The 26,638-nt window shown below is 31.5% G+C and overlaps 4 protein-coding genes across 5 annotated transcripts; 1 reads left to right on the top strand and 3 right to left on the bottom strand.

Moving 5' to 3' along the window:
- Window positions 1-663: 663 nt before the first annotated feature.
- LOC126847063 (uncharacterized) lies at window positions 664-1,954 on the bottom strand. The gene is made up of 3 exons (XM_050587044.1): window positions 1,861-1,954; window positions 976-1,183; window positions 664-838 (listed from the first exon to the last, which is right to left on the bottom strand). The coding sequence occupies exons 1-3, from the start codon at window positions 1,882-1,884 to the stop codon at window positions 768-770; spliced, it is 303 nt and encodes a 100-aa protein (XP_050443001.1). The 5' UTR covers window positions 1,885-1,954; the 3' UTR covers window positions 664-767.
- Window positions 1,955-3,575: 1,621 nt separating this feature from the next.
- LOC126846989 (prisilkin-39-like) lies at window positions 3,576-4,844 on the top strand. Of its 2 annotated transcripts, XM_050586910.1 has the most exons (3): window positions 3,576-3,931; window positions 4,019-4,090; window positions 4,769-4,844. In XM_050586910.1, the coding sequence occupies exons 1-3, from the start codon at window positions 3,739-3,741 to the stop codon at window positions 4,777-4,779; spliced, it is 276 nt and encodes a 91-aa protein (XP_050442867.1). In that variant the 5' UTR covers window positions 3,576-3,738; the 3' UTR covers window positions 4,780-4,844. The 2 variants fall into 2 exon arrangements, with proteins under 2 accessions (XP_050442867.1, XP_050442866.1); XM_050586909.1 differs by lacking the exon at window positions 4,769-4,844 and having other exon boundaries at window positions 3,583-3,931; window positions 4,019-4,203.
- A 1,955-nt stretch (window positions 4,845-6,799) lies between these two features.
- LOC126846841 (prisilkin-39-like) lies at window positions 6,800-8,765 on the bottom strand. Its single transcript, XM_050586656.1, has 3 exons — window positions 8,625-8,765; window positions 7,108-7,309; window positions 6,800-7,020 (listed from the first exon to the last, which is right to left on the bottom strand). The coding sequence occupies exons 1-3, from the start codon at window positions 8,643-8,645 to the stop codon at window positions 6,938-6,940; spliced, it is 306 nt and encodes a 101-aa protein (XP_050442613.1). The 5' UTR covers window positions 8,646-8,765; the 3' UTR covers window positions 6,800-6,937.
- Window positions 8,766-15,350: 6,585 nt separating this feature from the next.
- LOC126846227 (uncharacterized) lies at window positions 15,351-26,400 on the bottom strand. The gene is given in 5 exon segments (XM_050585488.1): window positions 15,351-15,738; window positions 15,740-15,897; window positions 15,974-17,492; window positions 17,564-20,175; window positions 26,017-26,400. Coding segments are annotated over 5 exon segments (4,890 nt in total). The 3' UTR covers window positions 15,351-15,521.
- Window positions 26,401-26,638: the final 238 nt, after the last annotated feature.

Raw genomic sequence — 26,638 nt, forward strand, 5'->3', positions numbered from 1 at the left:
TTAATTAATGTGGCAGTTATCAATAACGATGGTTTCTTAACAGAACATTTATTATAAAAGTTTTACTTTTACAATTAATACAATTAAAGTGCAACATAAGACAGCCAAGAAGTATATTTAAATGTAAATACCAATAAATAAATTAAAAGTAACATTTTGTTTTGTCACGATATCATTATAAAATTTAAATCATTAAGTACCTAAGTATTAGTAAAAATATAATTTGTCAAAAGAATTGAGTCAAAATCAAAATGAGCGCCTACATAAGTACAATGGATATATTCAGTTTTATATTATAATTTATTAATTTTCCATCTAGTACTTATCAGTAATAACTAATTAAATTGAACTATATAAAAATGAATTTATAAACACTTCCCTATATATTTCTTATGATAAGTTTGTGTTTTTGACTCGTTTACCAAGCACCGTAAGTATAATAATAGAGACTAATTTGTACTGTTAAATCACTGTTAAATGCCTTTACAACTCCACGTCAAAGTCACAACATAGGATTCGACTTTTAGTAGCTCATTATTTGTCCCAGATAAATACGAGAGTAGAACAACATTGGTTTGTAACACTTAAATGAAATGTACAGATTTCCAAATAAAAACCAAATGATGAAATGATATAATGTATCCGTTTTTTTATTATTTTTTCTGTTACAATTTTAGTACATTACAAGAATGGTTTATGTATGAATCAATCTATTGTGGAAAAAATAAGTATTGAAATGAAATCATAAGGTGTGTACTTTTTCAAAATTATTTCAAGTAGTTCACTAAAGGTGCGTAGCCGACTTGGTAGTTGATTTTTGGTACGTACGAAAAATGAGCTAAAACACATTATTATCAACACATGTTATTTCGAATTTAAGAAAAAAATATATGTAGACAAGAATTATTGGGTTTTTCACAAAAATTGTGTGTACTGAAAAAACCCAATTCAATGATTTAACGGCTCAACACTTACCGTATGGCAAGGCCGGGTAAGCCGCTCGGTATAGACCACCGTATGAGTACGCTGCTCGGTATGGACCGCCGTATGGCAAGAGAGTCAAAGCCGACCGGTAAGCACCACCGTAGTATAATGTCTGGGAAGCTTCCATAGACTCTTTGGAGTCGACCTTAAGAGAATCGTCTTTAGCCATGCTGACCGAAACCAAAGCCATGCACACCATCTGAAACGAATCCGGTTTGAAGTAGTGAAGTTTTGACAGAAACAAATTTTGATTTTTTGACACAGTTGAAATTTTAACTGTTTTTTTTTTTTTTGTTGATAAATTCCAGTTATTTGATAACAGAGATGTTTTAAGATAACAATATGTGCTAAGCTTGTATTTAATTTCTTTAAATAAATCTTGTAAAATGTTTGTACTTATAATATTTAGAAAATATAATTTTTTTTCTTATTTACAATCTATACAAGTATGTATAATCAGCAAGTCTGATGACAATGATACAGTGACAATATTCAATAATGAAGGAATAGGAAGGCTCTCAGCAGTGCCGCCTGACTAGAATATGTAAAATATAATTTAAATATTTATTTAGTCCATAAGGTTTGATTTCCTCCCAAAATATTATCTAAAAACATGTTTAAAACTATCGGAACAATTATTGTAAAATATTATATTTACAAAATAAAATACTTGAGCTAAGCTTATAAATGATTGAGATATCTATGCAATGATTTGCAAAGCCACAATTTAACTATGTTTTACCTGTATTATTTTGTACACAAAAAGCATTAACCTAGATCAATATTGTAATGTGTATCAAGAAAAATTTAAATTGCAGCTCACGACGTCTCTAATAAATTCAATAAAAAAACCAATAATAATAAATAACTGCTCACCAATGCTAAGAATTTAGCTTCCATTTTGGACAGCGGTTTTATTTCGGGGTTGCGACCAAACCGTGAAGAACACTAGAATTATACTGATTTTTTTTGACACATACTCGTCTTTTTATACTAAAAAAAAAAGTATCATTAAAAAAACATAATATGAAAACAATTTAATGAGTTTATGAAGAAATTACCTATTGTTCAGACTATAAGTACATTACCTATATAATATTACTTATTTTTTTTTTTTAGGTATTCCTCTCCAAAACGTAGTAAAATAATTAATTTGCCTTAAGGGATATTTTGCCTGTGTAGTTTCAACTAATGACATTGTCAAACATCATTACATGGCGATTACAATAATAGTATTATAAAATTGTAAAAAAAAAAAAGGGAAACTCTGTACTGTTGTTCCCACATTAGGGTCAGGAACACTGTATTTATCAATGAGAAATCATATTAAACCAAAGGCGTTTAAATTCCTATGATAATGTGTTTTAAACAAAAGACCTTTATACGAACTATTGTGTTACAACTGGACATGCCAATGCAGCTCCAATTTTATTAGTCTGGCTTTTTTTAAATATAATTTTTATAGTAGATTTACTTTTTAATAAGGTGTCTATTTTGCTGGTAGGATTGGCTTGCTCCGGGCGATGGTCAATAGGGTTAATTTAGTGGATCCTAAATGAACGTTTGACTAGATCTTAACTACATTAAAGTCTCATTTACATATAAAATACATCGCCCCAGGACTTAGACGGGTGGTGTTACACCTTTAATGAACTCAACGCACGGGTGTGCAACGAATACAAAAATCCTTGGTCGAGTTTTAACTGCGTCATACAATTTTATCGAACCTTAATGACCCGTTGTCTATCGTTTAAAAAAATATGACTATTTGGGGGAAAACCACAATAAAAGGAATATACTCGACCAAAAAAAAAACAGTACCACCAAGTGATTTCCCACTGATAAGTTGTTACATTTTTTCATCGCAGTTAACAGAGACTACAGCTATAGAAATGGCAGCCAAATTAGTATTGGTAAGAAAATTTACTAAATAAATGTTTTATAAATACTCAAGTACTTCAATGCATCTTAACATTTCAAGTACATAGGAATATTTTCTTAAATGTACAAAAGTTGCACGTGTATAAGGGCAGATTTGATGTTAATAACAATTGTTTTTTATGCAATACAAATTCAGTAATTTATTAAAACAATAGTTTTAACTAAACAAAGCTCAACTAGCAATAAAATGTTTACACAGACAAAAAATCAAGCAAATAATATTTTTTAATTTATGTACACCATAATATTATATTAAGTCTCGAAATTTAGTGAAGGGAATAGTTGTATAAAATGATTTTCTGCGAAAAGACAATATAGTAAATTATTCAAAAATTACATTTTACGACGGTTTTTAATCACGAGACATAAAATGAGTTTTTTTTTTGTTTTATAAGATATTTTTTCATAAGAATTTTGTTTACAAACTAAAACAGTGTTACGGTCTACACAGAAGTACAACAATTTTATATTTTATATTATCTATAGTATGTTTTATTGAGTTTTGGTGGAAAATAAGTATAATATTTGTTTGATGTCGTATACAAAAACAAACAGGGTTAATTATTACATTCACTATAATCGGGAAACGTTATAGAAAGATATTTTATGTTTATATTGATAAGAATAGTTTTTTAGCAACATTACAAACAGTATTACTGCGTCAATAACTCTCATAGGATAATATGATTTTCGATGAAATATTATACAAATGTTTGTGTAAACATATTTTTGCTGTGTAGGATGGAATAGACTTATGTTTACACACATATTTTAATTGCTTTGGTTTAACTCCATTGTCCGCAGATCGTGTGCATGGCTTTGTTCGCTGTCAGCTTCGCAATGCCCGCAGCGCCGTCGGCTGAATCTCAGCCAATCGAACCCAAAGAAGGCGAACCAAAGGAAAATCTGAAAACCGCTGAAGCCGCTTACGCTTACTACGGCTACCCGTCCTACGGCTACGGATACAGTCCTTACTCTCAATACTACTCAGGCATCGGATACAGAAGTCAGTACATTTCATATCATGACTTTGTCTATACTTATTAGACTGCAATTATCGATGCTTGTGTTTCATATAATATTTCCATTTCAGGCGCAGGTATCGGCTACCCATACTACGGTGGATACAACAACTACTACTACAACTCATACCCTGGCTACTTAGGTTACTATTAGTGATATCACCGAAACGACGCAGTGCAATCAAAATGTATAATACAAAACAATTGACTTTAAATCAATACTTCCATATATTTTGTACCTCATTATTTTTTATTTCTAAATAAACGCTCACATAGTAAAACGGTTCTACTAGTTTTTGTTGTTAAGCTTTTTCTATTAGTAAGTAAATAATTTTTTAAGCATGAACACTACCCAATATCGAGCCATGACTGGTAGTACAAGACAATTGCTACGCCAAAGGGATTGAAACGTTTAGAAACTAAACCGTTCATAAAATCAAAATGGATTAGTTTATTGTTGTTCTCATCGGTTTATATTTTCCAAGAGTTAAATTTTAGTTAATCAATATTTTAGATGATTAATAGACTGTGAACAATGTTTTCCTTTTTTCTGAGTGGAAGTAACTTGGGGTTTATAATTTTTTTTTCAATAAACTAATTATTTACTGATTTTTATTTCATTTTAGTTACATAATATACAATATACTTGGCATGAGTAGGTTGGTTACTTTTATTTTAGTTCTTGAATAACTATATTTTGATTCTCAACACTCTTTGCGAACACAAAACATAATATGGCTAAACCTATTTACAAATATAACCCAACAAGAACTACGGTGGATACAACAACTACTACTACAACTCATACCCAGGCTACTTAGGTTACTATTAGTGATATCACCGAAACGACGCAGTGCAATCAAAATGTATAATACGGAACAATCGACTTTAAAGCAAAATCTCTACATATTTTTTATAACAGTTTTATTTTTTTAAATAAATGCTGACAATAGTAAAATGATTCTTTAAGTTTTTTTTTATTTTAGCTTTTTCATCCTGTTCTATTACAGTTTTTTTTTTACAAAAAATTGTTTATGTAAATAATATTACTATTTCTTTATGCAAAACTGACTTTTAAGTTTAAGCACTAACCGAAATTAATGTTTGACTTCATACTTTCCACATAAGGAATATTTTAAATGTTTAAGCTACCTTGTAATGAAATCTGATGAAACGAATTATGAGATATACTTCTAAAAATATTCTTATAAAATATTATAATACACTTTATTCAAAAGTTTGGTGACCAAGTTCATGCCACGAATGTACTATTTATCCAGGACTATTAAAACTTTTCTTCAACTTACTCAAATTTACTCAAATTTTTTTTTAATATAATTTTTATAAATGGTTTATTATGTATCAATATTTTAGGAGTTACATAAACGGAGTACTATGTTTTCCTATAAATAGGAAAATATTCGGAAAATGATTAATCATTTTAATTGTATTTTAATAAGCCATTAAAATATAAAATTGCATATTAAAATATGTAATATTATATATACAAATAGTATAAAATTATTACCCATTTTATTATCATTTTAACTATTTAAATTAAGTTTTTTTAACAATATATGAAAGCTTTTAAATAATTATTAACAATTGTGCGCAATATACTTTGCATAAATAAGATTGGTAACTCTTTGTACAATTTTGGCATAAAATGGAAAAAAATATTTATTAAGTAGTTAACCAAAGCTATGGATTATCTTTATTATTCATAGCTTATGAATTATATTGTATTACCTTTTTAGTATAATAACGAGGACTCTTAATCGGTAGTTCATTTTTTAGATAAAATAAAAATCAATAGGTTTGTGTAAAAAAAAATCAAACTATAGCCCTTCTTAAATGGCTTCCGATATGTTTAAATATTTCTTTAGATATAGAATAGTTAGTACATGGAGCTGCAGGCTAAAGTTTAATAACATTACTAATCACATCACAAGCGATCAAAATGTTGTCTTTGCAATGAAATAACTATAAACATTAGTTGTTTAATATCGTACAACAGCTATAAAAACTGTTACCAATAAGTATAATATTATACTTATCTTATTATGTAATAGCTCTTTTGTCAGTATACTATCGTAGAGTTTCTATTCATTTTTTATACATTTTATAATTTTATTTATTACTTATTAAATGTAATTTGATAACGTTAATCATAGCTGAATTGTTTATTTATTTATTTATAACCAAATAAGTGTATTTTTCAAAATAAAACTATTCATAATAGCACAGGTATTTAGAAAAATAGAAATTTTGCACAACATCTCACACCGATTTCCTATTATGCGGGAAAATCATTCAACAACAATGTATTTTGGCCAATTACATTCTTTCAAAATATGTTCTTGTTGGGTTATATTTGTAAATAGGTTTGGCCATATTATGTTTTGTGTTCGCAAAGAGTGTTGATAATCAAAATATAGTTATTCAAGAACTAAAATAAAAGTAGCCAACCTACTCATGCCAAGTATATTGTATATTATGTAACTTAAATGAAATAAAAATCGGTAAATAATTAGTTTATTGAAAAAAAGTTATAAACCCCAAGTTACTTCTACTCAGAAAAAAGGAAAAAATTGTTCACAGTCTATTAATCATCTAAAATATTGATTAACTAAAATTTAACTCTTGGAAAATATAAACCGATTAGAACAACAATAAACTAATCCATTTTGATTTTATGAACGGTTTAGTTTCTAAACGTTTCAATCCCTTTGGCGTAGCAATTGTCTTGTACTACCAGTCATGGCTCGATATTGGGTAGTTTTCATGCTTAAAAAATGATTTACTTACTAATAGAAAAAGCTTAAAAAAACTAATAGAAAAACAACAAAAAGTAGTAGAACCGTTTTACTATGTGAGCGTTTATTTAGAAATAAAAAATAATGAGGTACAAAATATATGTAAGTATTGATTTAAAGTCAATTGTTTTGTATTATACATTTTGATTGCACTGCGTCGTTTCGGTGATATCACTAATAGTAACCTAAGTAGCCTGGGTATGAGTTGTAGTAGTAGTTGTTGTATCCACCGTAGTATGGGTAGCCGATACCTGCGCCTGAAATGGAAATATTATATGAAACACATGCATCGATAATTGCAGTCTAATAAGTATAGACAAAGTCATGATATGAAATGTACTGACTTCTGTATCCGATGCCTGAGTAGTATTGAGAGTAAGGACTGTATCCGTAGCCGTAGGACGGGTAGCCGTAGTAACCGTAAGCGGTTTCAGCGGTTTTCAGATTTTCCTTTGGTTCGCCTTCTTTGGGTTCGATTGGCTGAGATTCAGCCGACGGCGCTGCGGGCATTGCGAAGCTGACAGCGAACAAAGCCATGCACACGATCTGCGGACAATGAAGTTAAACCAAAGCAATTAAAATATGTGTGTAACCATAAGTCTATTCCATCCTACACAGCAAAAATATGTTTATACAAACATTTGTATAATATTTCATTGAAAATCATATTATCCTATGAGAGTTATTGACGCAGTAATACTGTTTGTGATGTTGCTAAAAAACTATACTTATCAATATAAACATAAAATATCTTTCTATAACGTTTCCCGATTATAGTGAATGTAATAATTAACCCTGTTTGTTTTTGTATATGACATCAAACAAATATTATACTTATTTTCCACCAAAACTCAATAAAACATACTATAGATAATATAAAATATAAAATGTTTGTACTTCTGTATGGACCGCAACTCTTCACGAGTAAAAACCAAAAATGGTTTAGTTTTTAGGCAAAATTCTTATAAAACTAAAAAAACTTTTTCCCGTCTTATAATTAAAAACCGTCATAAAAATGAATGTTAAATAAAGTATTGTTTCACAGAAAAGCATATTATTAGAAATTTATTTGTTAGTCTATTCCTTTCTAGACAGCAAGAATATACTTTAAAAATATTTTAATAATATATTTTTTTGAAAATCATAGTATTATTCTATATCAGTTATTGTCAAAGTAATAATGTTCTTTTTTTGTTTAAACAATTTTATTAATCAATATTAACACAAAATTAATATCAACAACGTTATTTATATGTTACAAATTTTAAAAATGAACCCTTTAATTGTGTATAAAACTTCATCAAACTTTATACTTATTATTTCCAGGAATCAATTAAATATATTGAAAATGGAACATTTTTTTAATTTCTGTGTATTCTGTGTTATAAAAATAAAATAATTTTCAAATTACATTTAACAATTGTTATTAATTTTGAATAAAATACATATATAGTATTTAATATTATATTATATTATAAATCTGTTAGGTATTTAAATTTAAAAAAAAAATAGTTTTTACTTGAGTGTTTATAAAAGTATGATTTTATTGCTAGTTGAACTTTGTTCATTTATAGTAAAACCGGCTACCAAATAATTGTATAACGTTATTTCGTTACAAAAAATTTAAGGTTTTTTTTAATTTTTTAATGAATTTTCATTGCACAACAAAAAAGTGATTAACATTACTTTCTATACATTTGAAACTTTCAACAAAATATTTGCATGCACTTGAATTGTAGATTTTATTTGAGTATTTGTAAAGTCAAATATTTAAAACTAAGATTTGAACTTTGTTTATTGTCGACGTGTAAATTGTGTAAGTTAAAAAAAAAACAAATATGTAGTATTTTAATTTCCTTACCAAAACTAATTTGGCTGCCATTTCTATAGCTGTAGTTTTTGAAAACTGCGCTGAAAAAAATGTAAACAACTTGAGAGTCTGATATCACACGGTGGTACTGATATTTTCCTGGTCGAGTGTGTTCCTTTTATTGCTGTTTTAAGGAGTTTTCCCCCGATAATCTAATTTGTATTATAACACAACAATAGACTTTAGTTAGTAATAATTAAGGTGCAGCTCAATTTTACGACGCAGTGGAAACTCGACCAAGGACAACCGCAAAAGAGTTCTTCCCTGCGGTCGACCTTAAGTCCGACCAAGAGAATTTGTACTCACAGAACCGTACTATTTGCGTAGCTTACATAACGCAAGTAAGTTCATATTCAAATAATATTTAATTTGTTTGTATAAAGCTAATTACAACAGCGTTTGGTTGTATTGTTATGACCGATCATGTTTATAATAATTAATTACTTATATAAAAAAAAAATAACAATTAAAAAAAGGACTGTTGTTTATTTTATGTTTCGCTTTCAATTAAGTATAGTCTATTATAGTCATGTCAATTTTACTTATTTATTCGATAAAAAAAATGAATAAATAATAATTATCATTATTACCAAAATTATGCGGATTTAAAGGTTCAGCCACTGTTATTGGTTTGATTTTATAAACTTGTTAATATGCTCTGTTGTGTTTGGTTGTTCAAATTTAAAGATTTCCGTTGAAAAACATGATTTTTTCTAAACTGTTATCACTTTGAATCTTTTTGTCCATTTGGTTTTATTTTTATCTCAAATCTGTCTTGTATACTTTTAAAAAAAAAAATTTGGTAGCAATTTTTTTAGCTGTCTATTACGGCTTACCTAAGAATTGATTATCTAACAACAAAAATCGACAGTTTAAACAAAGGCCTATTTGTATGTATAAATTTGGTAGAAAAAACATTTTTGTTCCATTCAAATACATCACATAGCTTTTTTTTAATTCTTAAGTTTTAAATGTTGTTTTTAAGAATGTATGATAATTGAGCCATTTATTTCCAATTAGCTATTGGACTACTAACTTATTATTGCGGGCTAATCATAAGAAAATAGTTTTATCTATATTTTCATAATATTGTTAGCTTAGAAAAATTAAAATTAAACTGATAAGTATAAAAAGAAAACAGAGCGTTACTTATAATATATTTATATTAACATCATTTCTATGTTTCTTCTTTTTCAAGACGTTATTATTGTCTGTATTATTTATTTAAAATAATTAATTTGATTATTATAAATATAATTATTTTTATAAATATCAGTTTTATTTTTTTATGCACTTTAGGCCGTTTTACCTGACATAATTCCAAGTTTTTTTTGTAGAGCTCTTAACAAAGCTTATGTTTAAAAATAGAGATTTTTTTTTGTCATTACCGTGGCCAAACAGTCCAATAACCCGGTAGAAGATATCTCAAAGTTTCATTCTTCAATAAATTTATAATCGACATTTCAGTTTTGCACAAAAATGTATAATTTGGACGACTATTGACTATATTGTACATCTAGTCCACTTTGAGGTATACTTAAGAAATATTACTTTAGTTCTAACGGAAAACAGCATTGAATTATGGAAAAATATTTTTAAAAATGCATAAAGAAAATGTTATGGTAACGACTATTGTGAATGGTGTGCGTTATAGCTTTTATATTTTATTGATACTTTATGGATAGAACTTATCATGAGTATGTTTTATTCGAGTGTGAACAGTAAAAAACTGTTTAAATTTAACCACAAAATGCAACGATGCGGCCGTAAATGCTATAAAAACGTTTAATACTTAACCCGAAATGGAAGAGAATATACAATAAAAAAATGTATGTATTACATAAATATATCAAAGTGCTGTTTTAGAACACAGAAAATCCGTACAATAAAATAAAATTATTCAACACCAGCCAATAAAAATATTTTATGCTTTTGGTCTGCAATTCAAAAACAAATAAGTGAATAACACCATAATAATATTTTTCTTAGTACATCTATAAATATTATATTATAGTAAAATGTATTAATAACTTAATCAAAATGTATGTAGATATCGCCCTAAATTACAGGTATACTTTGTTTTTTTATAATTGTTAACTATTACAAAAATTATTTATTAAAAAAAATAATGTTTAATCAAAGGCCTATAAAAAATAATTAATATATTATATTTTAGCAGTTCTGACACTAAAATATGTAGAAGTTTTTAAATAGGTTTTCATATTGTTAGGTCATCTGTTTGAAAATCGGTTTAGGGTCAAACGCGTCAAAAAAGTTTTGGTATTTTATTACCAGTACAAAAAAAAAACCGGGTTTATTAAACCTCTTTATACTGAAGAAAGTGAAACGCAAGTTCCTAAATGGGGTTTTAAAACGTTTTTTAAATACACACTTTAAAAACGTTTTACTTGCTTGCACTAGACTGTTAAATAGGTACTTAACGAATGATGTCGTCATTATGTACATGTTTGTGCTTCAAGTAATGGCGGAATGAAATAATTAGTTTCATAATAATACATTTTTTTTCGAGTAATATTTTATTAATAAATCACTTTTGTAATCATATCTGATACCTTTCTTTCAACATTTTTATTACCAAACGGTATCGACCTATGCTCTAGTTGTCTTTCCTGTTGTTGATGCGTACAATAACATCAGATCAAAGCACAATATGTTTTATCGAACATTCCAAAACCCACCGTGCATCACAATAATAGATGTGCAGTACTTGCTTAATAGGATAATGCACGAGCAGCGAACCGATTATTATTATTATTATTGTAGCTGTCCTAAGCTCGTCCGATACCGATTTGTACGGATCTATTTCATTCTAATAGCGATCAAATTAAAAGTCGTAAAAAGCCAATTATTGGTTCAGAAACCACAAGTGATGTCTTAGGGCTATTCTGTCATAAAACTCTACTCTCTTCGGTAATCGATCGGCTGTCCTTGCGCATGTAGACAAAGACCATTTAAGACACACACACATACACACACACACACCGACTTACTGTAATTTGTGTTCCAAAAGGAATTCTAAACATTTGTTTTTGTTTGTTTCTTTGCAGACACCATTGAAACGGCCGTTAAAGTCTCCTTGCACGCCTATAATGGTGTCCGGGCTTGTAACGATATAATATTAATTAGGTATTATTATTATTGCAATATGATTTTTATTATATTATTATAAACCCCAATGATTTCCCGCCGATCTTCGACGTTGATAATAATAAATAATATTATAATAACGTAGGTACATATTATTATTGTAATTATGATTTTTCTACGGTCAAATTAATTACCAAGAGTTAAGTGAAGTACTTGTATTATTATGATGTATGAAATACTTCTAAGCACAGTATGCTCATTGACGTTTGCGTGTGTTACGCGTCCTTTCACACGGCCACTGCACATCATTATCATATTATATTATTATTTTATATATTAACATAATAATAATATTATTATACGTCTTATTACGATCACGGAAGACGAAATGGCCGAAAATCTAGGTCAGGACCACAAAAGAACCGCACTTGTGGGCAACCAGTCGGCGGTGCCAGCCGATACTTAACAATGACATATTTTTAAAAAAAAACATACTTGCACGCTATCTATTATAATATAGGTAAACAGATTGAACACAATTCGTCCGTTCAAGCCTCGGGTATTGAACGCGATTTAAAAACAATAATATTTAAAAAGATTAATACTATGTTACTTAACGATTCAACGCAATCGATTAATTAATGCTTACAAGTAGGTATCGCACACAAATATGTTTGAACAGCCATTTCACAGATATCAAATATAAATATACCATAAATGTGTACAACTCATAGATGTGTCGGATAAATTAAAAATAAATATGATGATTAAAAAATAAACTTTAAAAAAACATGGTTAGGTTTTAGCTGTAAACGATTTTCGATTGACAGTTAATAATTGTATCCATCAAAATTATAATAATTAATAATTTCAAAACTACATACATTTTATGTTACTTAAATAATATTGCTACGTACATTACAATACAAATTTTACCTAAGCACAGCGAGTAATGTGTAATACTATTTTGTATGTATTTCCAAAATGTTGAGTACAAATAAAATAGAACAGTGTTAAAAGCACAACTTGTTTTACATCAAGATTTACAGATTAGTGAGGTCATATTTAATTCTGAAAATTATGAAATATCAATAAATATCTTTTGAAATAATTCTAAATATTATTTATACCTATATTTTGATTTTATTGTTTACAATGAATAATTTTTTTTTTTTAGAATATCACTTAACAGGTCGTCGCAGTTAAATTGTTATAAAACCATATACAAACTATTCCAATGGTAGTATATGTTTTCAATAGAGACTAATGTACATATTTGATGTACATGGAATTTAAGTAAGGCAATACGTTATGTCTAATACGCGCTGCCCGAAAGATAATTTATAAGTACAACTGTGTTTACTACAAAAGAAATAAAGATTAATCAATAAATGATAATATTATGTGGACATTTTTTTAAATGTTTGTTTAAGGTCAGCCAAGGAAAAAAATTGATAAACATTATTTGAAATATTCGGACAAACTTTTAATACTGAAAAATTGTATTAAATGTTATTGCTCAAAGTTATTTACAACGTTTATACATTATAATGTATAATGTACATAATTGAAGCAGTGTGATCCGCAAAAAGGGTACAAGAGAAGTTTTTATAATTTTGGAAAACCCGATATTAAACTTTTGAATAAATAAACAGAATAAAATATATTACAATTGAATTTAATTAGTAGCTGAAAAAGGGCACGGGGTTATAACAGAAAAGACATAAAAAAAAGAAATTTACCCTCTTTATAGAAGTTATATACCAGTAGAGTACAATTTATATGGAACCAAAAGGGTATAAGTGCACTTGTGACTTATACCTTTGTGAAGGTTATATGGTTTTACGGTATTTGCATTGTTGATCAAACGATGCGGTTTTTTAAAAAATACTAACAAATAAGTATTCGGTTTCAGTTAAATAATATTAAAATACATTTTTTTTTTAAACCAAATAAAAAGTGTACCGTGAAAATTATTTCATTGTTTAGCTGACTAATTGTGGCTGTCAAAAATAACATAATAAAAAAATAGTTATTCACATTTTTTTAAGGAGTTATACATAGGCAATATTTGTATACTATAATGTGAATAATAAAAAATAAACGTGTGCGCCGTTAAGTTATTCTCTAACAGCTCTCACAATTGCATGTATAAGTCACTAAATTAGCAAGGAAACAAGTTAGGCTATCATATTGTTATGTATAATTCGTCAGCTGAATTAACTAATAGCTACAAAGTGATAAAATAAAAGTACAATATTTAAAGCATATTATTATAATGACATGATTCGATTACTTTTAAAATGTATAATTGTATAATTACAATATTCTAATTTTTGAAAAATGGCATTTTGAATTTTGAATTTATATATCATAATAATAATTAATATTATAAATATAAATCCAAAACCCGAACGCAGTAGACACAATTTCCTTACTTGTGTTGCCTTTAAATTTTTCTTTCACATCATATATATTGTACTGTATTTATAAAATATACTGTTGGACAAGCTTGGAGTTTTTTTTTTACTATTTTACATCAACTGCGATGGCGTCTTACGTGATATTCTAGAATAATAAAATCAAAATAAGAATATACAATTTAAAAGTATTTTAAACAGGATATTTATTAACGTTGACAATTTTTAGATTTAATTGGACATCTCCATACAATGAAATGGTCATGGTTTTATGTAAACAAGTGTGTGCTTAACGAATGTTTAAAAAAAAAAAAAACCTAAAAATGGGTCTTTATTTATAGAATTTTAAATCTATCAATATTTTATTTCGTAGCAATTTTTTCCAAAAAATAATTATTACAGCGAAACTAATTTCGAGTAAAATAATAATAATAAAGATCATAAATATTGTAATAGTTATTATACTAATTATTATTACTAGGTATTAATTATGCAATACAATAACTATATTTATTTTATTCGTGATAAAAATGTTTCACGCCTTGTTTTTTACCAACATTGCTTAAACATGAGTTTTTAAGACCATTTTCTTAAGTGAGAGGTGTAAATGAAAAAAAATCCTCTTTTTATGGGTGCTATTTGACTTACCTTGGTAAATCAAACTTTAAAATAATATAAACTAATTATTATAATAATTAAATACAATTATTACTAATTTATAATATAAAATGATTAACTTTAACTTTAATTAAAAAATCATTTAATATAGAAAAAGAAATGTAACACGAATTATTAATCATACTGTTAATGAGATTTAGCTTGAGTGCCATTTTCATATACAAATAAGCTGGTCCCTTTTTTAAATGTTATCCTATTTTATCATTTTGTCGATAAATTAATCAATTTTACTATTTTATTTTTAGCCATCAATTGACAAATCTATAATTAATAAATTTCGTTTCAATCCTAACCTTACTTTTAGTCATTGGCTATTTATGTCACATAGTTTATAAAGAGTAAATTTTCATGACAAAACAGGCACGATATAGACGAAAATGCGCTTTTCAAACATTAAATATTTTTAATTAAAATTCATAACACACAATTATTTTAGAATAGTATAATTTAACAAACTATAATTCAATTAACACTTCAACGTAGTGTACTAAATTAAATTGTAAGACTGACATTTCGACAGGTAATGAAGTTTTGTTTTTTTAGACTTATTAACACATCCGGTACTATTTACAGACCTAATCGGATAATAACAATTTATATTATATATATATTTTTTTTTTTAATTTTAATAACATAGTCACACAATAAATTATTACAGTTTTAATAACTTAACAACTGTTGTTTATTCTCTTTTTTGTTTGCGCCTCTGTCTTGGATGTAAGTGATATCCGTAAAATTCTGGTTTTTTCGCTACAGAGATTGGTTTTTTCCGTTTGGATTCGTGTACATCTTGATCTTGATCTTGATCATGTTCTTCGTTTTCTTCGGGTCTCTCCTCGCTCTCGTTCTGTTCCGGGTGATCTTCTTCGTTTTGTACTTCTGCTTCTACTTCTTCTTCTCTCTCCTCCTCCTCCTCCTCCTCCTCCTCCTCCTTCTCCACCGCCGCCTTCTTCTTCTTGTGGTTCGGGATTCTCTTCTTCTCCGCTTTGTTCGACCACCGGGCTTTCTTCGAAATCTTCCACCACAGGTATTTCAGTCGTAGTCGTTCGTCTCCTCATCTAAAATTTGAAAAAAAAAAAAAAACAGTAAAAAATCATTTAACAACGATTACTTTTTGTAAAATTCGTATTGTACCTCTTTCTTTTTCATCTGTTTGATTACCGGGCATATTACTTTTTTCGGTCCATCCTCCGACTGTTCGCTCTTTTTGGGGAATTTGATCAGAGTGTCTTTTAGCGCGAACCTGTGACTTAACGGCGACCTTATGATGTTTTTTAAGAAATCCCGGTCCAGTCCCTTGAATCCGAATTTACCGACAGTCTCTTCGGCGATACCGTCTTTGAGTTTTTTCTCAAAAAAAACCGGCCCGTTGCCCGTCGACGATTTGTCGTCTTGTTCGGTTTTGACTTTCTTCCCGGCAAAAGTCAGTCCGTTACCGTGTACGGGGTGACCTTCGGTTTTGATCTTTTTCTCCAAATAAATGGGACCCTGACCGAAAGACGACGATCTGGCGTCTTCTTCGTCGTTTTTTACTTTGATCACTTGCATCCATTTGCCCACGCCGTTATCCGGATTGATGACGTATATGAGCGAGTTGTTTCGGTCGATTTGCGCACGTTCCACACCGTTCGTACTGTTGGCCACGCTGTCGTTGTACTGTATCACTTTGGTCTTGCTGTCGCCAAAAGCTATTGCCGGTATAAACTGTGTGTTCGAATTGTACTTGGGCGTAGTGGTGGAAAAAGCGACATTGATTTCTTCCGGCAACGTTTCCCCGTTATCCTGGTCCGGTATTAGGTATTTGCTACTAAACACCTGACCACTTCTACTGTAGGTCGGGGGCGGGCTGTGCACGACCCGTTTCACTCTGACCCTCGGTCTTGGTGTATGATAATAATACCTGGGCTCTTTTCTTCTGACGTCCACGTTGACGGACGTTTGATCCCTTTTGCTGCGAAACCAAGTGCCGTTGTCGGTCGAGTACATTCTTACCCTGGACGTGGCCGGAGACACCGTAAGGTTGGTGTTGGCGTTGAAGTCGATGTTCCTCTGTCTGGGTTTTTGTAAATCCACCCCTTGCATGTTCCTCTTTTGTCTTCTGTAGTTTTTTAAGTACACTTTATTGACGTTTTTTTCGGAACTCCCATCGACCATGGTGTTAGTCTGGAGCGTAGCGGGCGCGGACATTTTTATGTTGAAAAAGTTATGGACCACCGGAGCAGCATAGTCGTCGTCGTTTAGAAAAAAAGAAATGGGACTAAGAACGTCGAGCAAACCGTCTTCGTCCGAATCGTCTTCCACTTTGATTTTTTTCAATAGTTTCTTTACAGAAGGAGTTTTCAGCTTAACGGGATTGGTCGGTTTCTTTTTCAATTGCGGAGGTGGAATGAGGCCGAATATTTTGCTGTCTACTAAATGGTTTTTGACTACGGTAGACTCGCCAAGTGGTACAGGATGTTTAATTGAATATTTTAATACGTGTTCCTGGTTGGACGATCCTTCGGTGTCTCCATTCTCTGTGTTGGATCTTGTGTCATTTATATTGTAAACAACTGTTGTGGCTTTGGTCGGAAATGTTAAAATAACTGGCTCTGGTAGAATAGAATCCATTCCTTGAATCTTATGGTTGTTCGGTAAACTTTCATTACCTGATCTAAAAAATTGTATTTTTGAATTTAGAATTTTGAATAAATTTACGTTTATGATATCGGCATATTTACATACCTTCGAGTTCTTTTGTCTTTATCTGGGAACCATTGTCCCGGAATTAGTTCTTCTGCGAAATTCCAATCTAAATTCGGATCGACGTTTTCTTGGTTTCTTAACGGTTTCCTCTCCGAGTATAGCACATCGGGAAACCCCACTGTTTTTTCTTTGAAAAACGGATTGTCCAAAGGGTCTTCGCCGAAAAATTTCGTCTTGAAACACCCGATCTTATCTCCAACAGCTTCCACCCTCGGATTGCCAGGCCGGGGTTCCCCTTTCCACTCTCCTTCTTCGGTTCGTTCTGGAACTACCTCGGCCGGTCCAGAAACTTCTTCGCATCTGACTTTATCCGTAGACTCGTAGAACTCCATGCCGCCCTCCGTTTTACGGGGTTTCAAATTTGGATTGGTAGCGTATCTTATCGCAGACTGTTTCGGGGCATGCTTGTAATGTGGATAGACAACCGTGTCGACTGGAATTTCGGTTGTCGTACCGCTCGAAGCGATATGAATCACTTCTAGATCACGACGGGTTCGACTTCTCGGATAGTTATCGTTTAAGAGTTTGGCCAAATTATTCACACGTTCGTTGTACTCGATGGGAAGGGGACGATGGGAACCGGACTTGTGAAGACCGGCCAAATGTGCTAGTGTCAGGTTTTCAACGTGCTTTGTGTTGTCGTCTTCGGACTTGTGTTCTTGTGGGTTGTTCTTGAGCGAGTCTTTGGGCAAAAAAGGATGTCGGTTGTTCACATATCCATCTTTTTTCGCCATTGTCAAACTTGGGGCCGCAGCTTCCGTTTTGACACTACTCTGGTGACTTCCCGACGGAAAATGGTCGTCGTGTTGTACGTACGAATACATGTTGTTCAATTTCGTTTGCTTCTGGTATGGTACTAACCTATACATGTGATTTGACTTGGATCGAGTGTTATCGCCGGCTTTGTTGCGGTGGTCGAATTTGGGATATTCTTCACTGTTGCCACCGCCACGCTTGGAGTAACTTTCTTCCGAAGACTGGTAGGCTGGCTTGGTTTTAGGGTAGTTTTCCCAGCTTTCAGACGATTCAAGTGATTCTCTGTACGCGTTTTTTGGTCTGTTGTTGTACTTTGGATACTCAGACAAACGCGGGCCTTCATATTTGTTAACGCGTGGAGGAACATAACTAAATTCGGAATTGGAGGTACCAGTTGACGGTCTCAGACTAGGAGATTTTTCCTTGACGGCAAACTTATGTTGAGTACCTGGATATAATTCGAACTTTGGATAATCATGCACATTATAATCACCCGTCGAATCAGTATTGTAAACAGGCTTAGGTCTTTTGGTATAAAATGGAGATTCGTATTTTGTGTTAGATCCAAGACCCGCGTGCTCGGTGGGTACATATCTGGAACCAGAGTTGCCCGAGATTCCCAGTTCCGATTCGATATCTCTATGGCCTTTCTTTTTTTCATTGCGCGGCGATTCAGGCTTCGGGTAGCTGCTGAAGTACTCTACAAATGCTTCTTGTTGAACTGGTTTGGTTTTCGGTCGTTGTCGAATGGCACTTCCTTCATGCTGGGAGCTATGTGTCGAATCGGGTTTGTATTTCGATACCACCGGGTCTTTGAAGTTAGGAGTGGTGGACAAGTTAATTTGGTCCGCGGACGAACTTCCCGTTGCTTTGAGTTTTTTCGGTTTTTGATATATGGCACTACCGTCGTAATTCGTTTCCGGGGTGAAATCGAAATAATTGATTTGCGGCCCCTTTGGTTTTCCCATGACCACCTCAGATATTTCCGGTTTGAACCTGATGGGTTTCGCCGGCTGTTTGGTCGCGTGGCCATGGCCCGAAGTGTCAGCCGGGTAAACGTACTGGTACGGGTTGTCGTGGTGTACGGTAAATCCGAATCTCATCCCGTGACCACCGGGTTCGTTCATTTCCGAGTGCACTTTGGATTTGCCGGGATGTTTTTTCGTTTCGAATTGCGGTCTGGTAGACCAGTCTTTCGGCGGCGGGATGGGCACCCACGGCGTGTTATCATAACTGCCCACCACGTCGGCATGGGACTGCTGATGTTCGGCGTCTTCGGCGTTGATTTTCTTAGGCCGGTTCCTGGGCCGGTTCCTTTTTTGACCACGGCCGTCGTTCTTGAGCGGTTTGGTCGAATGCCGGAAACCCTCGTGTCTACCGGCCGGCCGGTACGTTGTCGGTTCCACGTTGTCCGTCGCTGTTTTGCTGACGCTGCTAACTTGCCGGGATTCCGCGCTGTCTTTGTGGTCTTTCTTCTCCGTGCTGGTCAAGTTTTGTACGACTATCGTTCTGCCGCCGTCGAATTTCGTAAAGTTGCCCGAGGTCTTTTCGCTCGTGGGCGTGTTCTCCTTCGTGGTCAGCTTTCCCCTTCCACCGCCGTCGTCCTCGAACCGGGTTTTCCTGCCCGACGACGACTTGTGCCGGCTCCAAGAACCGCGGCCCGACGGCGCTACCGTGGCCGCGCTTTCTTTGGTCTCTTGGCCGCTGTACGGTGAACTGCTATTCGACCTGATAACGTCCACGTTGTGCGTGTCTTTTACTTCTTCTTCGACCTTAATCTTTTTCGATCCGCCGTGGTCGTATCCGGCGTCTTCGTATCCTTGTTCCTCGTACACCTGCAAAATGAATACAATATTGCAAGTTAGATAAAAAAATACCAGATGACAAGCGAAAAACCCTTCTCGACTCTGTGGGGGACCGCGTTCTAGAGATTAAATTATTGTACAAAACAATATATGCTATCAAGTAGCGGTCCGTTTATCGGCGATTACAGTAAAAAAATTTGGTCACTCTGATCCGTGTTAATACACTGTTAATAAGGTTAACGTGGGCTTTCTACGTCATGCAGTGTATTTAAATATCGTCGAGTGCGTGCGGAATTTGCGAAACCTATCGATTTCCCCACCATTGTTGCCGGCTGACAGACTGTGTTTTCATTTATGTGCCAATACAATACACCGGCTATTGTCCATCGATTTTTCACACACAGGATCGCGTTTTTAATGATGCACATATTATAATGATATTATTATTATTTCCATCGATATTCCGAACTCGACTCCGGCCAACGGAAATAGATGGTACAACCGCCAATATATTATTATTACTGGCGGTTGTTATCAGTAGGTATCGCCATTATTCATTACGCGGGCAGGAATCATTTTGGACGGTAATAATAATGATAGATATTATACTTGGCGTTGTAGAAACCACACATGGGAGAGATCTAATATGGTCTGTACAGGTGGATGTGAAAAATATCGTGTGTTTTCACAATGCGGGAAGCCTTGATGCCAATTACCGGGAAACAACAATACGAAATGGTCGGGAAATCGAATACTGTGTGGTTTTAGCATCATAATAATTGGGCGGTTTTCGAAAACTAATATACTTGTCACACGTGTCACACTCTGACAAGTATACTCATATGCCATAGTAAACATTTGTGTATTTTCCGTTTTTCCTCTCTCTCTCTCTCTTTGTCATTGTATAACACTACTCATTGCGGGAAACGGATAGCAATCTCAATTTCAAATTACCACGAAATGTCGTTAAAAATAATAATAACTATCGTTAAATAAATGAACGTTCATACGACAATGATGTTATTGATTATTTTTGAAAATATACATAATATTTCATTGACAATTATACGAATAATTGTAAAAGTAATTATATTACTTTTTAACTTATTTTCTATTTTACAACCAATTATTTATTTTTCTAAACACATGTCATTAATCACCTAATTTATTCGATTAGCTATCAACTAACGATGACATTGCCAATAATCTGTTTTCATACTCTGTTTCACTGAAGTGAATTTGGTTAAGTATCAAAGTTTGCGGCTTAAAAAAGAATGTTTCGATTTTGCAATTATTAACACAGCTAACCGTGTTTCTTTCATAACTGTCAACTATTATAAATGTTACTTAATTGCTTGATGAAACCCAATCGTTTTATATTGTTGCATATTTTTATACGTATAAAATATACGAACGAAGCAAACCAATTGTTCCTGATGCATATACTTTATTTAGTATACCTAATTTATTGTACTTGTTAAGATAACATTTTGTGTATACTTGTTTATAAACAAATAAAAAAGTGGAACTTAAAAAATAAACAATATCTAACTATATTTGATTGGTTCTTGTAGGAAAGTTCTAAATACAACAATGTTTTTGTCATTGCTTTTAATTTTTAACTATAAAGTTTTTTGTTTAAGATTCAAATGCATTTTTATTTAAAGTAGTCATTTTTCTAAACAAAATACATATTTAATTTTTCATAGTGCATATAAATCCTTCTCATTATTAGTATACATAATATTTTTTGGAAAACAAATTATACCATTGAGTTTTTTATGTTTACGGTTCATTTAGAAATTACTATTGCAAATTAAGATTTGATTTGCCGATTATTCTCGGTTTCTTCCAGAGATCAGTTGCCAACCGATTAAGGCGCACAAATCTGAATATTTATTAACCTTAACTGGAAAATACTAAGACCGAAAAACTGTTTCCGGTATACGTTTTATGGAAATTAAAAATTCATTTTAAACAAAAAAATGTGTAGTTTTTTTTGTCACGTTTTATCCAACATACATTTTTACTTGTATTCTGTGATTTTTTAGATAATGTAAACACTACAATATTTTACACAATATTTAACCTTCATTTTATTTTGGGATATAATGCAAATCGTTCTCAGAACAAATGTTTTCTATTATAACTAATTTCTATTAGCTATAAGCCCTAACAAATTAGACGAATTTATATATATTTATATGATACTAAAACGTGGGTAGGATACTCTACAACATAGACTATTGCAGACTGTTGAATTAAATTATATGATGGGAGGGGTTGGAAGATGCTTTTTCATTTAACACTAAACAATTTAATACTTTTAAAAGTAATTGAGGAATGCAATAATTGATGACTGAGAATTATGAATGTAAATGCTATCAAATGCAACCTTCGTTGCGAAATTAAATAGAAATATTTTCATTTAGTGAAAATATTTTAATTAAAAAAACTAACGGTTTTCGTCAGAAAGAAATTAGTTTTTTTATTGACAATTTTGAAAAACTAAAAAAATACAACAATAATATTTATGAATGTATTTTTGTATTTAAATAAAACAAAAAAAATAATCTTTGAACGCTGTAAAATTATACTAATTAAGGTTTTTCTCATAGAAATGAAAGTTTACCTTAATTGAAAATTATATTTTTTATCAACAATTACGGGAAATCAATCAAATTAATTATTTAAAAAATAGTAATATTAATTCAAAATAAAATATTTGTTTAAGATTTTAAAAATGATTACTATAAAATTTATAATATTTAGGAAATATTATTTAATTTGTTACATTATTATTAGTACTGATTTGATTTCCTACATAAAAAAAAATGTTAAAAAAATATTTTGACGATTAAGATAATTTTTAAATATTATGTTACTGATAAGAATTGGAGTTGATATAAATACATGTATTTTAATTAGTTTACAGCAAAAACTATAAATGATTTTCGCAAAAACTTTCAGAATAGCAGAATGAAATGTGTTTATTATGGAAATATTGGTTTGAAAATCTCCAAGCTTGCAAACAATAATATTAAGTAGACCCAAAACGCACATGCTTTCATAAATCAAGTGAAACTTGTACATTATAGCACAAACGACAAGAGGTTATTCCATGAACTATTTTGTGAGTATAAATTATTTTAGATAAAATATTGACTTAGCTCTTTTTTCACACGCATCCGCCATTTTTATTTACTACTGTCTACTTTGGCCCGTTCCGTACATCAAACAAATATTAATGTTGTCATTGAATGTCAGTAAAGATTTTAAAATTATGTTTTGCAGCAGATCAAATGTTTGTAAATCAATTTTAAGCAAATTACAATAATAATATAAATTTTTTAAATCATTTGAAATATTTGCATAATAAATAACATTTTTAATACATTCAATTCCCTGCCACAACATGATTTAATAATATTTTTAAAGTATTAACTTTGATAGCATTATGAAAACATTAATATCTTAAAAATACTTTGTGTTTTCTACATATTTTTTTAAATATGTTATAATAATGTTTTTTCGTACAGCTTAAGAAAAATATAAAAACTATTTTCAAGTGGTGGAAAAATGTTAAAATCACGTTTGTTGACATTTAAAACTAATTTTTTTTGTATTTTGATTTTAAAAAAACATACATTATCTACCATACTTTCCTATAGATAATTTGTACTGTTTAAATAACGTTTGTCCAAAGTTCCTCCTTTAAAATTCCTGTTTCGACCTGACCAATTGTAATACCTACCAATAGTTAATAAATAGTCATTTTAAACATTTACAATGATTCAAAAAAAATATATAAAGCAACTAAAAAAACAACAATAGCTACTATGAATTTTTATTATTTGCCATAATATGCATGGAAAAGTATGTTTGTATTAATAATTATGGGATTTACACTATTTATGTGTATTTTAATATTGATTACATTTCCTAAGGTTCAACCAAGATAAAAAAAATTACTTTTATAAAAATGTAAATTTAACAAAATGTATTAAATGTGTGTGGTACAAATAATAAAAAGATGATGCGCGAAGCAAAGCCTACCAAGAGTCGGTCCGTGTACTTTATAAGTAGCTTTGGGCCATTTTTTTTTGTATCTGTACTTTGGGTCTAAAAGGGCTAATCTAACTTTTTGTATATTTTTGCAAATGAGCTTTGTAAAGTTTTTATTTTCCACGAAGCTCAGCGTTAATTTTTTCCACAAAACTCTTCATAAGCTATTCAACTATGCCTGGAGAGTGTAATTTTTTTTTACTTTAGTATATTATAAAGAGTGAGTTAAATTTCATGTTTAGTTGATTGTCGTTAGCCCTTTTAGAACAGAGGTCAGAATTGTGCAACCCTTATATATAATCGAAGTATGGACTTCGTTTTTTTTTAAATGGTAACACAATATGTTTTCAACTATAAAAATGTGTAGACATTTTTTAAAAAAAATGTAAGCGTTTGAATTTTTAACTTGCATACACCTGTTCATTTGTTACGACTTTGTGAAGATTTGAATTTAAGGCACAACAGTAGCATCCTCATTAAATAATAAAATTGACATCCGCTGAAAACTCTGTAATTTGTGAGAGTATTTGAATAGGTGGATTAGGACCGCTTGTCTATCATTATCTCAAAACATTCCATTGTTTAAGGTATTGGTGTTTTTGCCTATCCGACAATGCGAACATAATTAATATGGATTTTACGGGCTACTGAATTTCGGAAAATCGAAGCAAATGACAATTTTAATGGAAAATGTAAAATCTTTGCAAAGTCTTAGCAAACAAACAGTTTGATAAAAATTCAAACGTTTACATTTTTTTAAACAGTTTTGTCTACATATTTATAAATTTAAAAACATAGCATGTTCCCATTTGGGAAAAAAATGATGTCAATAATATGTTTACGTATAAGGGATGAAGATAGAAATGTTCAAAGTATTAAAATATATAGTAAAATATAAGTATAAGAAAAAAATAATTTTCGAAATATTCATATTTTCTGAGAAAAAGATTGCCATACATCAGATGGATCACCCTGTATATATTATACATTACAATACAATGTATTCAGAGTTGTATAGATTTCTAGATAACACATTATTCAAGTAAAGCGTTATTCGAATAATTTCAAATTAATTATTGGAATAAAAAATGATTTAAATAATTTTGAAAAGTATTATTCAAATAGTTTGTGAGTGCTTTTTTCAAGTAATTATATTTGTAAGCATTATTTCGTACAAATAGAATATAATATTTTATACTTAGTAAATATTTAAAACCAGTAAGTAAAGGAAGACAATTATTTTTTCGAATAACTTTTTATTCAAATTAATTGTAAGCAAATTATTTGAATAATTAGTCGAATAACGTTATTTATACTAATAAGAATTTGCAAAACTTTGCACGAGGTACAGCTATTTATCCGGTGACTAAAAAAATTTAGCCTAACCGCCTCCGCCCTCGGACCGTTTGTGGACATTAGGATATCAGACGATTTCGCGTATACGTGTGGGTAAGGGTTGATTAAAATATATTTAATTATTTTATAACGCATACAAGCACAAGTGAAGAGTGAATTTGTCAAACGTTCTAAGTGCCAAAGTATAAAAATTGAACTTAATAATTTGATTTGTATTATATTCAGTACCGGAAACCACTTTTTTCAAGTAATGAATAGTTATTTATAAAAAAAAAAAAAACAATCATATTTAAAACTCACAAATATGTTAAATTGTTTCCGGTAATGAATAAAATACAAATCAAATTATAAAGTTCAATTTTTATAATTTGGCACTTGCAACGTTCGACAAATTCACTCTTCAAGTGTCGCTCGAGTTTTTTCTAGACAAATATTATGTTTATATCATACTTCTTGGGTCTTCTTGTGGGAGACCACTTCTCTGAGCCTGGGCGCGTTGGCCACCTCCTCGGCCGTGGCCGCCTCCTCCAGCGCCGCTTCCTGCGGTAGCCTCTTGACCGCGTCGTACCGGCGGACCTGCACGTACGACTGTTGGGGCACAAAGTCCAGGGGCACGCCGGGCGGCGGGGTGCCGAGGTCGCCGACGATCTTCACCCTGGTGGCCACGTCTTTGGGCAGCTCGTGCGCGGAAACGTAGTTCCGGGCCGTCTGCTCGTGCTCGTCCCCGCGGGTTGCCGGCGACACCGCGTGCACCACGGCCGCGTCGTCCCCGGCGGCCGCTTTGGTCGACAACGCGGCCGGACATAGCGCGCACAACACGAGTACCAGTAGCATGTTAGGTCGGCATGTCAGCAACGATCGCGCGATACTAAATCACTTTTACTCGGCGTGCGGTGGTCCCGGGGAAAAACCTTTCTCTCAGGCGGAGCGAACGGACCGAGGGAAATGCGAAAAACCAAATACGATGATTGGAATAAGGTAAAAAAAAAAAATCCCGGTACGGCGGACTCGGGGGGCCACTCGGTGGGGACCGGGAGAGGTCGCCGGTCCATGGGAATCATTGTAACTGAAA

This window comes from Adelges cooleyi, unplaced genomic scaffold (assembly GCF_023614345.1).
Source record: "Adelges cooleyi isolate 19-005CV unplaced genomic scaffold, UGA_ACOO_1.1 ACOO_flye_CR_arks_rails_tigmint_CR_PRNA_9, whole genome shotgun sequence".
In the NCBI taxonomy this organism is placed as follows: Eukaryota; Metazoa; Arthropoda; class Insecta; order Hemiptera; family Adelgidae; genus Adelges; species Adelges cooleyi.

What these genes read in the sequence shown, in the direction of transcription:
- LOC126847063 (XM_050587044.1), bottom strand. Translation starts at nt 1,884, where the DNA reads ATGGAAGCTAAATTCTTAGCATTG. An exon ending in AAGCTAAATTCTTAGCATTG is followed by an intron (nt 1,184 to 1,860) that starts GTGAGCAGTTAT and finishes GATTCGTTTCAG; the next exon opens with ATGGTGTGCATGGCTTTGGT. An exon ending in TTACCCGGCCTTGCCATACG is followed by an intron (nt 839 to 975) that starts GTAAGTGTTGAG and finishes AATGTGTTTTAG; the next exon opens with CTCATTTTTCGTACGTACCA.
- LOC126846989 (XM_050586910.1), top strand. Translation starts at nt 3,739, where the DNA reads ATGGCTTTGTTCGCTGTCAGCTTCGCAATGCCCGCAGCGCCGTCGGCT. An exon ending in CTCAGGCATCGGATACAGAA is followed by an intron (nt 3,932 to 4,018) that starts GTCAGTACATTT and finishes TTTCCATTTCAG; the next exon opens with GCGCAGGTATCGGCTACCCA.
- LOC126846841 (XM_050586656.1), bottom strand. Translation starts at nt 8,645, where the DNA reads ATGGCAGCCAAATTAGTTTTG. An exon ending in TGGCAGCCAAATTAGTTTTG is followed by an intron (nt 7,310 to 8,624) that starts GTAAGGAAATTA and finishes CATTGTCCGCAG; the next exon opens with ATCGTGTGCATGGCTTTGTT. An exon ending in CTCAGGCATCGGATACAGAA is followed by an intron (nt 7,021 to 7,107) that starts GTCAGTACATTT and finishes TTTCCATTTCAG; the next exon opens with GCGCAGGTATCGGCTACCCA.